General features: G+C 42.3%; 4 protein-coding genes and 1 non-coding gene across 9 annotated transcripts in view; 2 read left to right on the top strand and 3 right to left on the bottom strand.

The window, feature by feature from the left end:
• Positions 1-217: 217 nt before the first annotated feature.
• LOC103315488 lies at positions 218-1,239 on the bottom strand. Its single transcript, XM_008204609.3, has 2 exons — positions 1,016-1,239; positions 218-933 (listed from the first exon to the last, which is right to left on the bottom strand). The coding sequence occupies exons 1-2, from the start codon at positions 1,210-1,212 to the stop codon at positions 738-740; spliced, it is 393 nt and encodes a 130-aa protein (XP_008202831.2). The 5' UTR covers positions 1,213-1,239; the 3' UTR covers positions 218-737.
• A 993-nt stretch (positions 1,240-2,232) lies between these two features.
• LOC100679041 (protein lifeguard 2-like) lies at positions 2,233-3,797 on the bottom strand. Of its 4 annotated transcripts, none has more exons than XM_032602251.1 (7): positions 3,609-3,797; positions 3,271-3,521; positions 3,131-3,184; positions 2,965-3,055; positions 2,769-2,894; positions 2,558-2,707; positions 2,233-2,478 (listed from the first exon to the last, which is right to left on the bottom strand). In XM_032602251.1, the coding sequence occupies exons 1-7, from the start codon at positions 3,660-3,662 to the stop codon at positions 2,329-2,331; spliced, it is 876 nt and encodes a 291-aa protein (XP_032458142.1). In that variant the 5' UTR covers positions 3,663-3,797; the 3' UTR covers positions 2,233-2,328. The 4 variants fall into 4 exon arrangements, with proteins under 4 accessions (XP_032458142.1, XP_031777724.1, XP_031777725.1 ...); XM_031921864.2 differs by having other exon boundaries at positions 2,558-2,713; positions 3,591-3,710; XM_031921865.2 differs by having other exon boundaries at positions 3,591-3,710.
• LOC100122756 (ubiquitin thioesterase OTU1) lies at positions 3,748-6,247 on the top strand. Of its 2 annotated transcripts, none has more exons than XM_001606304.6 (4): positions 3,748-4,261; positions 4,435-4,887; positions 4,966-5,282; positions 5,374-6,247. In XM_001606304.6, exons 2-4 carry the CDS (start codon positions 4,491-4,493, stop codon positions 5,590-5,592), a joined length of 933 nt encoding a protein of 310 aa, XP_001606354.1. In that variant the 5' UTR covers positions 3,748-4,261; positions 4,435-4,490; the 3' UTR covers positions 5,593-6,247. The 2 variants fall into 2 exon arrangements, with proteins under 2 accessions (XP_001606354.1, XP_032458141.1); XM_032602250.1 differs by having other exon boundaries at positions 3,935-4,303.
• Positions 6,248-7,200: 953 nt separating this feature from the next.
• TRNAS-CGA lies at positions 7,201-7,282 on the bottom strand. The gene has a single exon. It is a non-coding gene; the product is annotated as a tRNA-Ser (tRNA).
• Positions 7,283-7,478: 196 nt separating this feature from the next.
• LOC100122747 (phosphatidylinositol 3-kinase regulatory subunit alpha) overlaps positions 7,479-10,955 on the top strand; it is a 48,999-nt gene continuing 45,522 nt past the window's right edge. Inside the window, exons 1-6 of the mRNA XM_001606295.6 lie at positions 7,479-8,008; positions 8,270-8,601; positions 8,679-9,053; positions 9,125-9,231; positions 9,511-9,606; positions 9,696-9,743. Of these exons, the coding sequence (XP_001606345.2) occupies positions 9,147-9,231; positions 9,511-9,606; positions 9,696-9,743 (229 nt within the window). The 5' untranslated portion in view covers positions 7,479-8,008; positions 8,270-8,601; positions 8,679-9,053; positions 9,125-9,146. The remainder of the gene's footprint in view (positions 8,009-8,269; positions 8,602-8,678; positions 9,054-9,124; positions 9,232-9,510; positions 9,607-9,695; positions 9,744-10,955) is intronic.

The following is a 10,955-nucleotide window of genomic DNA, read 5'->3' as shown; positions in this document are numbered from 1 at the left end:
GCTGGTGGCCACTTGGCTGGACTGCGCGCGCGCGACTCGGAGAGGGAGAGAGAATACGGGTACCTACGTGGAAAGTGATGGAGCTGAAATGGGTCAGGTGGCTCGATGCTGGTGCTGTCTGGTCTGCGGGGCACGTGCGGATCGAAAGAAATTTTGACTCGGGCGTTGCTTGAACCTCTTCTCATAGAGGGAGGAGGGATATAAGCAACAGATGTTGTCTTGGTTCTTAATTATGATTTTATTTATTTATACGTACAATCATGTTTCTAAAACTGTATTTCAAACGGATGCATCAAACCCTTACCCATTTAGGCACTGAAAACTTAAATTTCAACCCTTTTAGCGAACAACACTTCTAAAACATTCGATTAATTGCAAAAAAATAAACAAGCGATTATAGCAACATCTCCCAGACAAACACCAGCATTAAACCCATGTAATATAATATCAGTCCCTCTTCCGTCAGCATCACGTTTCTCTCCTTAGTTTCATTATTATTGACCATCATCTTTCGATGAGTGAAAGAGGACGGCCAGATCCCTGCCTCGTAGACCCTCTGAAAGACCTCTTGGAATTTCTTCGAGTAGGGAAAGGCGTCCTTCGTGTAAATGAACAGCACCTCTTTAGAGAAGCTCACCGGGGCGACTTTGGCGAGGCGACTGCCGTCGTTGTCCAGCTGAATTTCCGTCAGGTACTCCGCGTAGATCTGCGATGTGAGGCAGATAACCGAACGGGTTTTAAGCTTCTGGATGCAGCTGATGTAGATGTCGTTGATTTGTCGGATCCGAGACTTGATCATCAGCGTTTCGGAACTGTCTTCCGGCAGATATCGAATGTAATTGCGGTTGATGAATATGTCCAGTGGCGAGTCTGCGATTTCGCGGAAACTGTCGAACTTGACCTCTTGGTGCGAGACAATGCCTTTCAAGAGACCTGAGTAGTAAGACATCGAGTATTGCATAGAGATGAAGACGAGGCTTTTTTACGTGGTTGACTACTTATCGGAACGCCGTACAGCACTTGGATGATTTCGAACACACCCGGGTTGGTGCTGAGGATACGCAGGTAAACATTGAGCCGAATGAGACTGACGGCGATGGCCGGGATGACGAAGAGACAGGTCAGGATGTTGAGGGGAATGTGGAAGCTGGTGTGAGTGACGATCGGCACAATCGCGACGAAGTCCTCGTAGTAGTGCAGACCCAGACTCATCTTGGCGCAATTCGTCTGAACGAACGATATGGCCAGCGACAGTATGTCCACGCGTTTGTGGGTGAGTTGGTCCAGAGCGTCGTTGATGATCGGCGTGTGCGCTACCGATTTCACGTTGCTCTCCACGTACTTGATGACTAAGTTTATGCGTCCTGCGATGCGATCTTCAATAGATCGAAGTAGATCCCCTCGATTTCAAGATTTTCCTCATTGTAAGAGACGTGTAGAAAAGGCTCTTGGTTGGCCACGTAAAGACTTATGGGATGTTGGTTCACATCTTCCAGTTTGTCGACGAAGAGACTGTCGTTTGGATCGCAAGGCTTTCTGATAAAGGTTTCGAAGAACAGGTTGCAGTAGAACAGTTGAGCTTCGGAGTTGTTCTTGGAATTGAACTGGACGATACTGAAGTCGAGAAACTCCTAGAATCAAGCGAAACGCGTTACGTTCTCGAAAGTTTGGATCAGTTCTTCGTCGACTGCGCCAGTGGTGAAGATCACCAGAAGAACTTTGGGCCGTATGGACTGTTGGTTAAGACTAATGAAGAACCTAAAAAATTGCGGCACGCTTTCGAGGAGGCAAGCTTTGCTGTGGTCCTGTAAAAAGATCACATGGATCGATACTCGCCAGGGATTCTTCTGGATACTCGTATAAGTGATGGTTCGATTGAAATCGGTAACGTTGAATCGGGCTACGTTGGTGATTGCGCTTGGGTTCGTCCGCACGATATTTTTCATCGCGATGTATTGTTGGCGAGATATCGAGGATTCCTTGGTTTCATTGACGAAAATGGTGACTTGGCTGGGGCTGTGATCGCGGGATAATTGGTTCGCAAGACCAGGCAGTAAACCCGTCGATCCTTTGCTGGTTACGATTCCGAAAAATGTCGACATCAGAATCGTCATACTTTGAATTCTGATACGTTCGTTTGTGAATATAGGTGAAAGTGAAGACTGGTTATCCATACACAGTATATATTGCACTATGGATTTGTTCGACTCGTTCGTCAACGTAAGGCGCAGGTACTCGTTTAACTATTTAATTCTCGCATCATTAAAATACAATAATAATTATATTAGCACGCTCGTCGATAAATTTTTCTTCGATTTTCATCGATCGTCACTCGCTGACGCTTCCCCCCAAAAGCAGTATGTATCTGTAGAGTAGAAGAACGTCGACGTAGATTTGCGTGGTCGCGTACACCACCTCGTCGGGACTCAACTCGATCGTTTTTCCACCCATCATCGTTTGCACGTCGAAGAAGAGATACTTAACCGATCGAAGAGCAATGATTAGTAAACGATATTACGTTTCGACCGATAACTCTCGATTCTTCGCGCGTATTCACCATCGAAAGTAAAAGGGTCCCCGCTATGGAAATGGCAACTTGCAGACCCCTGATGTGCGTGAAGTTCAGGACTATGATCATGATGAGCAGACCGACAGTAGCCACTAGACTCACGATCAGCATCAGTCCAGCGCGTCTCGTCAAATCGAACTGAAACTCGATTAACAGCGTCAATCGCTACTTGCTTACTTTCTACAGAAATGTAATTTACCTTCGTGCAGGCCGCGAGGAAAAAAATAACCGTCGTGACCAGGGCCGTGGCACCGGTGGCGATCAGCACAGCCTCGACCGAGTAGTGAACGGACACAAAGGCTGTCAGGTAGGACATCGAAGATGTCTGTGAGAACGAATAGGCGATAAACGCTCGGCCGATATTGCGATGGGATTTCGATTGGATATATAGGTACCAGCAGAATGAGATTTATGCCGTTGCAGGGCGCCTGACGTCTCGCGCACTCGCAGCAGGATATCGACAAGTAGGTGAACATGAAGACGGCCCTGGTTTGTAATTAGAATCGCATCATCAGAGAGTTATCGAGCATTTCGAGTCTCGTCTTCTATTGGTATGCTTACAGCGATGCTATCCATATCGACGGGTACGTCATCATTATTAGTTTGGCCTCTTCGCTGAAGTATCAAAATTCGATGTTGCGTGAATGAAATGTTCTATACGCCTACGTATGTTTTATATGCGTTGCAGGTAAAAGATTTACAAAAACATAAAAGAGCCGATGACGAGGGCTGTGAAGATCATCTGGAGCGTAAGGATGGAGAAGACCCTGCGGACGAATCTCCGACGCACGTTGAACTCCTTGAAGTCGCCGAAGTAGTCGTCGTCGTTGCCCCTGAGCTCCATCATTCGTTTGCGTCTCTGCTCCCCCAGTTGCCAACGTCTTGCCAATTCGCGGTTCTCCTTCTCGCGCTGTTCCACCATGGACTGCGTCACCCTCACGTTGTACGGGCCCTGTTTTTAATATTTATACTTTGATATTTATTTCTTTCCTTTATTTTTTTTTTTTTTATTTTAGCTCACAGAGAATAACAAAATCACATTTTTTATCTGCTGTCCCAGGACGAGTGACGGAAGCTGCGGCGGTCCGTTCATTCGGTCGTTCTTTGAAATGCTGAATTTATACAGTTAATAGATCAAAGATCAAATAGACAAAAAATTCATCGCGAACAATCACTAATTTTCAGCTTATCACACAGCGGACAGACACGTAGTGTATACATAAACAATCGTTATAGCAACGCGCGCGTATTCAATTTTGGCGCGCTTACGTCACGTGATCTTCGAAGATCCCTTACCTATACATATATAGGCCGTATATATATATATATATACACCCCACTATTTATCGCACAAAAAAGAAGACCGTAATCGGACACTTTCTTGGCGTAGATTGAGGTTACGTCGCCATTTCTTCGCGGAGCGTTCGTTTGCTCCGCATTATCTTTTCTCCTTTCAAGCATCTTATGACTCATTGTTGTTCTTGAAAATTTTTCTCTTACCGACTTTTGATGTAGCTGTATTTTTAGGATACTTTCTCGATTGATTTTCGATTTTTTCTCGAATTCGACGAGGCCAAGACGCAGTTGATTCTCTGGATACGCTCCGAGAGAAGAAAATATCGCTGTGACATGTTTAAAGTTTTAGCAGTGACCTCAGGAAATTATCTAATCAGCTGATTACTTGCACACACGGTAAATAAACACGTAGTTTTTTGCTCTGCGGTCGAGGTTTTGGTATAGTACTGTTTCTGTGCTTTCATTCATGCTTTTGTTTGGTCTTTTAATTGCCTCATTTCTTTCAGCAATAAGCTATTTCCTAGTGTAAAACGCGTTTCTACGATTCATACAAAGCATTTATTTTTTAGATATTATCGACAACGTGAAATTCTAGTTTCAAAAGAAAACAAAACGATATTACGCAATGGGAGGTTTTGTCTTAAGAGTGAAATCAAAAACAGGGCACAAGATTGTGGATAGCTTGATGCCGCAGGACACTGTAACCAAGTTGAAGAATAAATTATCCGAAGTAACTGGAGTGAAAATTGATGCTTTGCATGTGCTCAGAGGTTTTCCACCGAAACCACTTGATCTCAGTAATGGTAACACTACGCTGCAAGAAAGTGACATTACATCTGGAGAAACTCTGATTGTAGAAGAGAAACAGGTTGTGTGTAATGGTGAGCAAAGGGTTAAAGAAACTCCTAGAACTCACATCGCGGATCAAGATGATTTTGCCAACTGTCCTGGTGTTCTTATGAAGATGGTTGTTCCTGCAGATGATTCATGTCTTTTTACTAGTGTTGGATTTGTTCTCAATGGTAATGTATTGCACAATTTGGTATAAGCAAATCAAGTATAAAGAAAATGTTGCCGCAACTTCTCTGTTTATCAATTAGGAAAAGTCGATCCAAGCTGTGCACATATGATGAGAGAAATCATAGCTAATGCAGTGTCTCGTAATCCAGATGATTATTGTGAAGCAATGCTGGGTAAACCAAATCGCGAGTACTGTGAGTGGATATTGAAACCTAATTCTTGGGGTGGAGCAATTGAACTATCAATTCTTTCGAAATATTACGGTCTGGAAATTGCTGTCGTGGATAGTAGTAATGGTATCATCAATAGATTTGGTGAAGACCAACAGTATGCTACCAGAGTATTTCTCATGTTTGATGGCATTCACTACGATCCTCTGTACTTGGAACCTCTTGATGTAAGTTACTTTTGCCATAGATCCATAAATCCAATTTAAAAAATGTAAGCACCTTTGTGCGATTTTTTAGTAAACTTATCAATGTTTTCAGGGTGGCAGCATACAATCCATGTTTCCAACTAAAGATCAAGTAATTCTACACCAAGCAGCTAATCTAGCTCAAGAAGCAAAATCTAGTCATCAATACACAGACATTCAGAAATTCACGTTAAAGTGCATGATTTGTGACGTAAAGCTTAGTGGCTCTGAAGCTGCGCAGAAACATGCCAAAGAAACTGGTCACCAAAGTTTTGGCGAAGTGGTTGCTTAACGATTTTAACGATAGCACGGGAATATAAGCGGGTTTGATTTAAATTGTACAATATCTCGTTCTGAAAAAGTAGATAAAGGGACGCTACTCTATTATTTCAACGGTGATCAAATTAAAAGAACACGATCTTTGTACATACCATAAAGTGGGATAGTCTGGAGTGACGAAATTAATTGTTATATTGGGGAAGAAATATAAAGATGAGATATGTTGATATACATGAGGCCATATATACATATATATTTTAAATTACGTTGTAAGAGGCCCTTCGACATAGGTCTATAAATCTCACTTTAGTGTACAACTCTCTTCAAATGATATTACTAAAAATTAATTTTAAAAAGACTACATAATAAATTTTGCAATAAAATTAAAAAAAAATGTTCATATATTCATACACTCTATTGTATCATACGGAATTGAATTTATCGAGCGCAGTAATAAACTTGATTCAAAAGTCAAAAGATATCTTTTTTTTCTAGAAATTTGGTCATCAAACGATGAAGCACGGTTAAATCTGCGTGCCAATGTGTACCTTGAGCAAATCGATTAAGCAAATAATGTAGCAGTTCGATGTACGAAAAAAAAAACGAAACAAAGTACTGAACTCATTGCGAAAAGATTTTCTTCTTCTCAAGTGCTTCCCGAAAAAAAATGGTTTCGCTTGTACGAAATCAACGAAGAAAGAGCAAACCAGAGCCGCGAATTTGAGTTTTCTTCTTCGAGCTCTGTGTGCTACACTCGATTCAAACCAATAATTGAAACAGGTGCTATGTTCCTTGCTAAGAGTGTAGATTTGTTATTGCAGCTGAATCAATGATCGTAGCCAACATTGTTATGACTTTTTTTGCGCACGAACAGTATAATCGAGATCAAATTTTTATTTGAACAAAACTGCGACTGGATATAAGAATTTTCTTATCTGTAAAAAAGATAATTAGAGAACATGACTGATTTGCATGTGTATTGAAAAATACATTTTTGCCGCGATACGTTGCACTATTAAACATGTTAAAAGCTTTATTTTTACAATGTTCTATTAATTTTAGCAAAGTTTGTGGACACAATATTTTTTCTATATAGTCGTATGTTTTATGTATAAAGCACTCACTGCTTGCACGCATCAACAACGTCACCTTTTATTCTTTATGCATAGAGTGATACTTACGAAGCACACAATATTTAGAATATGTAAATCAATTGAAGTTCGGAGCGACCGACGAAAAATCGTTTGTGAATACACGCAATTGCAATTGTGAATATAAAAAACCGCCGAAGGTATGCACACATGCGTTTAGATTATGCTAACGACTGCATGCGTTATAAATATATGAATTATACACACTCGACTTACGCAATTAATCGTACGATAAATTTATATAGATTTATACACCTCATAGAGCATAGATACAGTATACTGTAACCCCTGATGTTATATATATATATATATATATATATATATATATATATATATATATATATATATATATAATAACGAGTCATTAAAAAATTAAAAAGCCGGTGAAAAAAGGCAGCAATGTTTTACAAAAATAGCTGCGAGTCTTTTGAATCTCTAAAAACGTAAAATCCGCTCCCAAAAAATGGAACCGCTGCGGACAGGATTCGAACCTGTGCGGGCATAGCCCATCAGATTTCGAGTCTGACTCCTTAACCACTCGGACACCGCAGCTATGCTGCAACGCATCGCAAAATCCCCTTTTCGTGCATCAACCTCCCGCAATTCCGATCAATTCGCACGGCTCGGTAAGGCAGTCGTGCTGACCTTACCGACCGAGCCTCACTATAACTGCTCTCGAGCGCGACTCGCGAGGTTATCGTTGTATGCCGTGTGCGCATATACCTATATACATACATATATATATATTAAATACGAGAAGAGAGCGGCGCAGCGTGTGTCTGGTCACTTTATCTGACGCATTTATATACATATGCGGCGGTCGGACGGGTTTTTTCATCTCTCTCTATCTCGGGAGCTGTATTATACTCGTCAGCGGATATAGGCGACGGTGAGCGCGAAATACTACTGTACTGATCGCCGTCGGGGGCCAACACGCGAGAGAGAGGCTGTATCTCGTCGAGTCTGCTCTTTCTCTTTTTTCCTGTTCCTGCTGCTCTGCTACTGCTGCATCAGTGCGCGCTGCGCGAGAGACGCAGAGTGGCGTTTTTTTACTTATATATACAAGTATACGCGTGTTCGCACTTTCGCAGTCGTTCGCGTATACACACAGCACGCACGTCATCCTCGTCGCGGTTCACCAGGTCATTTCTCGAGGCCCTGCGCATAGCTATACACTCGACTGAAGAGCGAGGCAGAGAAGGAGAAAGAGAGGAATGACTGGAGAATAGAGGACGCACGAGGAGAAGATGAAAAGCCCGAGTTCCAGAAAAGCGAGAGGTTAGTTTTTGCGCTCTTTTTTCCCTCGGCCTGTCCCCGAAACCTTCTTCCTGCTGTGCCTCTGTACTCTCCACTTGCTCGCTCTGTCTCTATTTTTGCAACTCCCGATGCGCATAACCTTTGCGACGTCGTTTCTTCCCCGGGAGCTTCATCCTTTTTTCACTTTGTTATGGAATGACGCGTGGCGTTCGAGAGCTGCTTATGCTGCTGGAGATCAGCCTTGTTGTGCTGCTATCAGAGACGTATGCCTTCTGCTTTCAGCTAGTGGATTCGGAGCAAGATTCGAGTCCTACGTCTGAATTAGAATGAGGCAGTAGGAGAGCGATGATCATTGAGAAGAACCTAGGAGTGTCGAGGAGACGGTGATGAACTCTGCAAAGAAGGAAACTACGTTTTGTATCTTGGATTGGAGGTGTACATATAGTGGAGAACTGCTTTTCTAAAAGAGGGATGATAGTTCGTTAAGTTTACTTCCTACTGAGGATTCGTCTAGCTTGTAAGCTGTTTTTGTAGAAAAAAGCCTTCGGCCAAAACTCGTACAAATCTTTACACATCATCAAGTACTATTTACTATAAAACCTGTTTGTGAGAAGGTAAGCTGCTTCGGCTTGAACGCCAAATATTTATCCAAGACAACATCTCTAATTAACTGGAACTTTTTTGCTTTCAGCTTTGTCAATATATATCGTATTCTTAAGGATTTTTACAAAGTGCTACTGGCTTGAACACTCAACTCGTAAAAAATATCAAAAGCCGATGCAAAGGTATCCAATGAAACTGAAAGCTGCCCGAGTGATCTTTACAGGAGACATTTGCCAAATGGTTACTACTGCCACTGCTGAAACGAAAGTTTGCACGTCTGTGACAATGTCGAGTTAAAAACAGGCCTACACACATCTTTTTTGTACAAAAAGTAAGAAGAGAGAGATATCTTGGATAAATTTTAAACTAGCTGTTGTAAATAAAAACGCGCCGACGCGTTGCCAAGTTTTTGTATGAAGAGAAAACATAGGGGAGAGATAATTGAGAGACGCCTTTGTACCTGGTTAGTTTTGATTCATGTTACCTCAATAATCTTATTTTCGACTGTCACTAATGATTGATATGACTTTTCAGAGGTACATCAGAGGAAGTCCTAATGCTGAAAGGAAATTCATTATCGTATCGTGACACCCATAAAGAAGAAGAATCATCATATGTAACCCTTGACAATGGACCTTTCGGTATGTATATCAGAGTGGAACGCACTCTGTTTAAATTGAGACTGCAAGACGGTCTCCAAACTATCGTACATTGTATTGCGAAACCACCGATTCTATATCAACTATAGTTTATGTGTTCCTTTATCATTATGCTTGGTACTCAAACACCAATATTAACTTATCACACCAGCATATTTTTCTAAACGGCGTAATTTATTACTTTCCTTAGCTCAGTCGTTTTAAGAAACTCTTCATTTGAATGAACGAATCGAACTAATACATTTTTTATGGTTTCCTCAGCTTATGTAGCCCAGTCAACAAACTCCGAACAGTCTACCTCGAAGAATCACGTGCTTGAGAACGTATATTTTGTTAGCCCTATATTGTGCGTCTTCTGTGAGTACATTTTACAATTCGATTTTAACAGCGAACGAAAAAGATTAGAAAAAGACTTAGATAATGACCGAATTATTATAACTTTTTAGGCGAAGATTATATTTGGGGTACGGGAAAAGTCGGCGTCAAGTGCAAAGGTAAGACCACCACTTCTCATTGTACCATGTATGTATAAAGCGCTGCATTGAGAAACAGAGAGATACTGCGCATTGGATTTGGCTCGTATCAACTTCGATATCTCTACACATGCCGAATCGGGTAGATAGAAAAAAAATTGCATCCGAAGCGGGGCCTCTCTCTTTTTCTCGATTTTCGCGCTGTGCACCGATGACTGGAATGCGCTGTTTCGATACAGCGGACGGCTTTTAAATAAAGTCCTTTCATCGGCGTACTCACACACCCGTACCGGCGAGCGTCAACGACATCATTGTGCGAACGAATCCCTTGATAAGAGATCGCAAGGAAAAAAAGCGAGCGAACGCAATCTCAAGGCTATGAACACAGCATATGTACTGCGTGCACCCAACGGTGTACCCGACGAAATGGAATATAACGAAGGTGTGAAACCACACGAGAATCGCAGCGACGTTGAAAGAAGAGCAGAATACATTGAAGGACGTGATAATTGCGCGACGATTCCGAGACAAAGAGTGAGGATGCAAGGATTACGTAATGGCCGTACACCAGCCAGCTATTTCCGCCGTCTAGGCGGCTTTTCGGCCGACGATATGTTTGTTTAGGCACCTCGTGGCGAGGCTATGCTGCTGCTGCTGCTGCAAACGTTTGCCCGGCCTCTGCGGTTCCTAATGAGCAAATGTTTGTCTTCGGCGCTACCTGAAGCCTCGGATCCGCCGTAAAATCGGAAGCTAAGATCCAGCATCCTCTTCATGATCATACCTCGCGTACAGCAACGACGAAGCGTGCGGCTATTTTTAGTGCACGCGGTCGACTGCGAAAGAGCCAACTGCGCTCGTCTCTGTGAAAATGAGCGGAATCGTTTGTAGAGAGCCGCAGGGGCAACTTACATTTTTGAGCAAGGAACCGCTTTTTTTCGTCGCTGACTAATCGAACTCGCCTCCTTGGATGATTGACGAAAGATATTATACATTGTAGCGGCGCAGCGGAAGTCATAATTATTATTAGCGACGGTGTCGAAAGACTGGTTTTAAAATTGGAAAAGCAAGTGCGATCGTACATCGAGAATCGCATTGTAACGTGCCAAGATAAATTGCAAAATCTTTCGGAGTTGAGCAACAACGGCGCGCATGGCACGCGTAATTATGAAAAATTGTTCTCTCTGGCTCGGCTCTTCGTCGTGGAATCGAGGTTTTGTTAATTTTAATAAGGGG

Source organism: Nasonia vitripennis, chromosome 1 (genome assembly GCF_009193385.2).
Source record: "Nasonia vitripennis strain AsymCx chromosome 1, Nvit_psr_1.1, whole genome shotgun sequence".
NCBI lineage: Eukaryota > Metazoa > Arthropoda > Insecta > Hymenoptera > Pteromalidae > Nasonia > Nasonia vitripennis.
This window is presented reverse-complemented; position numbering and strand designations above follow the sequence as displayed.

Excerpts from the sequence above, each read along its gene's own strand:
- LOC103315488 (XM_008204609.3), bottom strand. The coding sequence starts at position 1,212 with ATGAGTCTGGGTCTGCACTACTACGAGGACTTCGTCGCGATTGTGCCG. Across the intron at positions 934-1,015 it reads TTCGAAATCATCCAAGTGCT|GTCTCTTGAAAGGCATTGTC; the intron begins GTACGGCGTTCC and ends CTTACTACTCAG.
- LOC100679041 (XM_031921864.2), bottom strand. The coding sequence starts at position 3,662 with ATGAACGGACCGCCGCAGCTTCCGTCACTCGTCCTGGGACAGCAGATA. Across the intron at positions 3,522-3,590 it reads ATGTGATTTTGTTATTCTCT|GGCCCGTACAACGTGAGGGT; the intron begins GTGAGCTAAAAT and ends TATTAAAAACAG. Across the intron at positions 2,714-2,768 it reads TCCTCGCGGCCTGCACGAAG|TTTCAGTTCGATTTGACGAG; the intron begins GTAAATTACATT and ends CTGTTAATCGAG.
- LOC100122756 (XM_001606304.6), top strand. The coding sequence starts at position 4,491 with ATGGGAGGTTTTGTCTTAAGAGTGAAATCAAAAACAGGGCACAAGATT. Across the intron at positions 4,888-4,965 it reads TGTTGGATTTGTTCTCAATG|GAAAAGTCGATCCAAGCTGT; the intron begins GTAATGTATTGC and ends TTTATCAATTAG. Across the intron at positions 5,283-5,373 it reads TGTACTTGGAACCTCTTGAT|GGTGGCAGCATACAATCCAT; the intron begins GTAAGTTACTTT and ends CAATGTTTTCAG.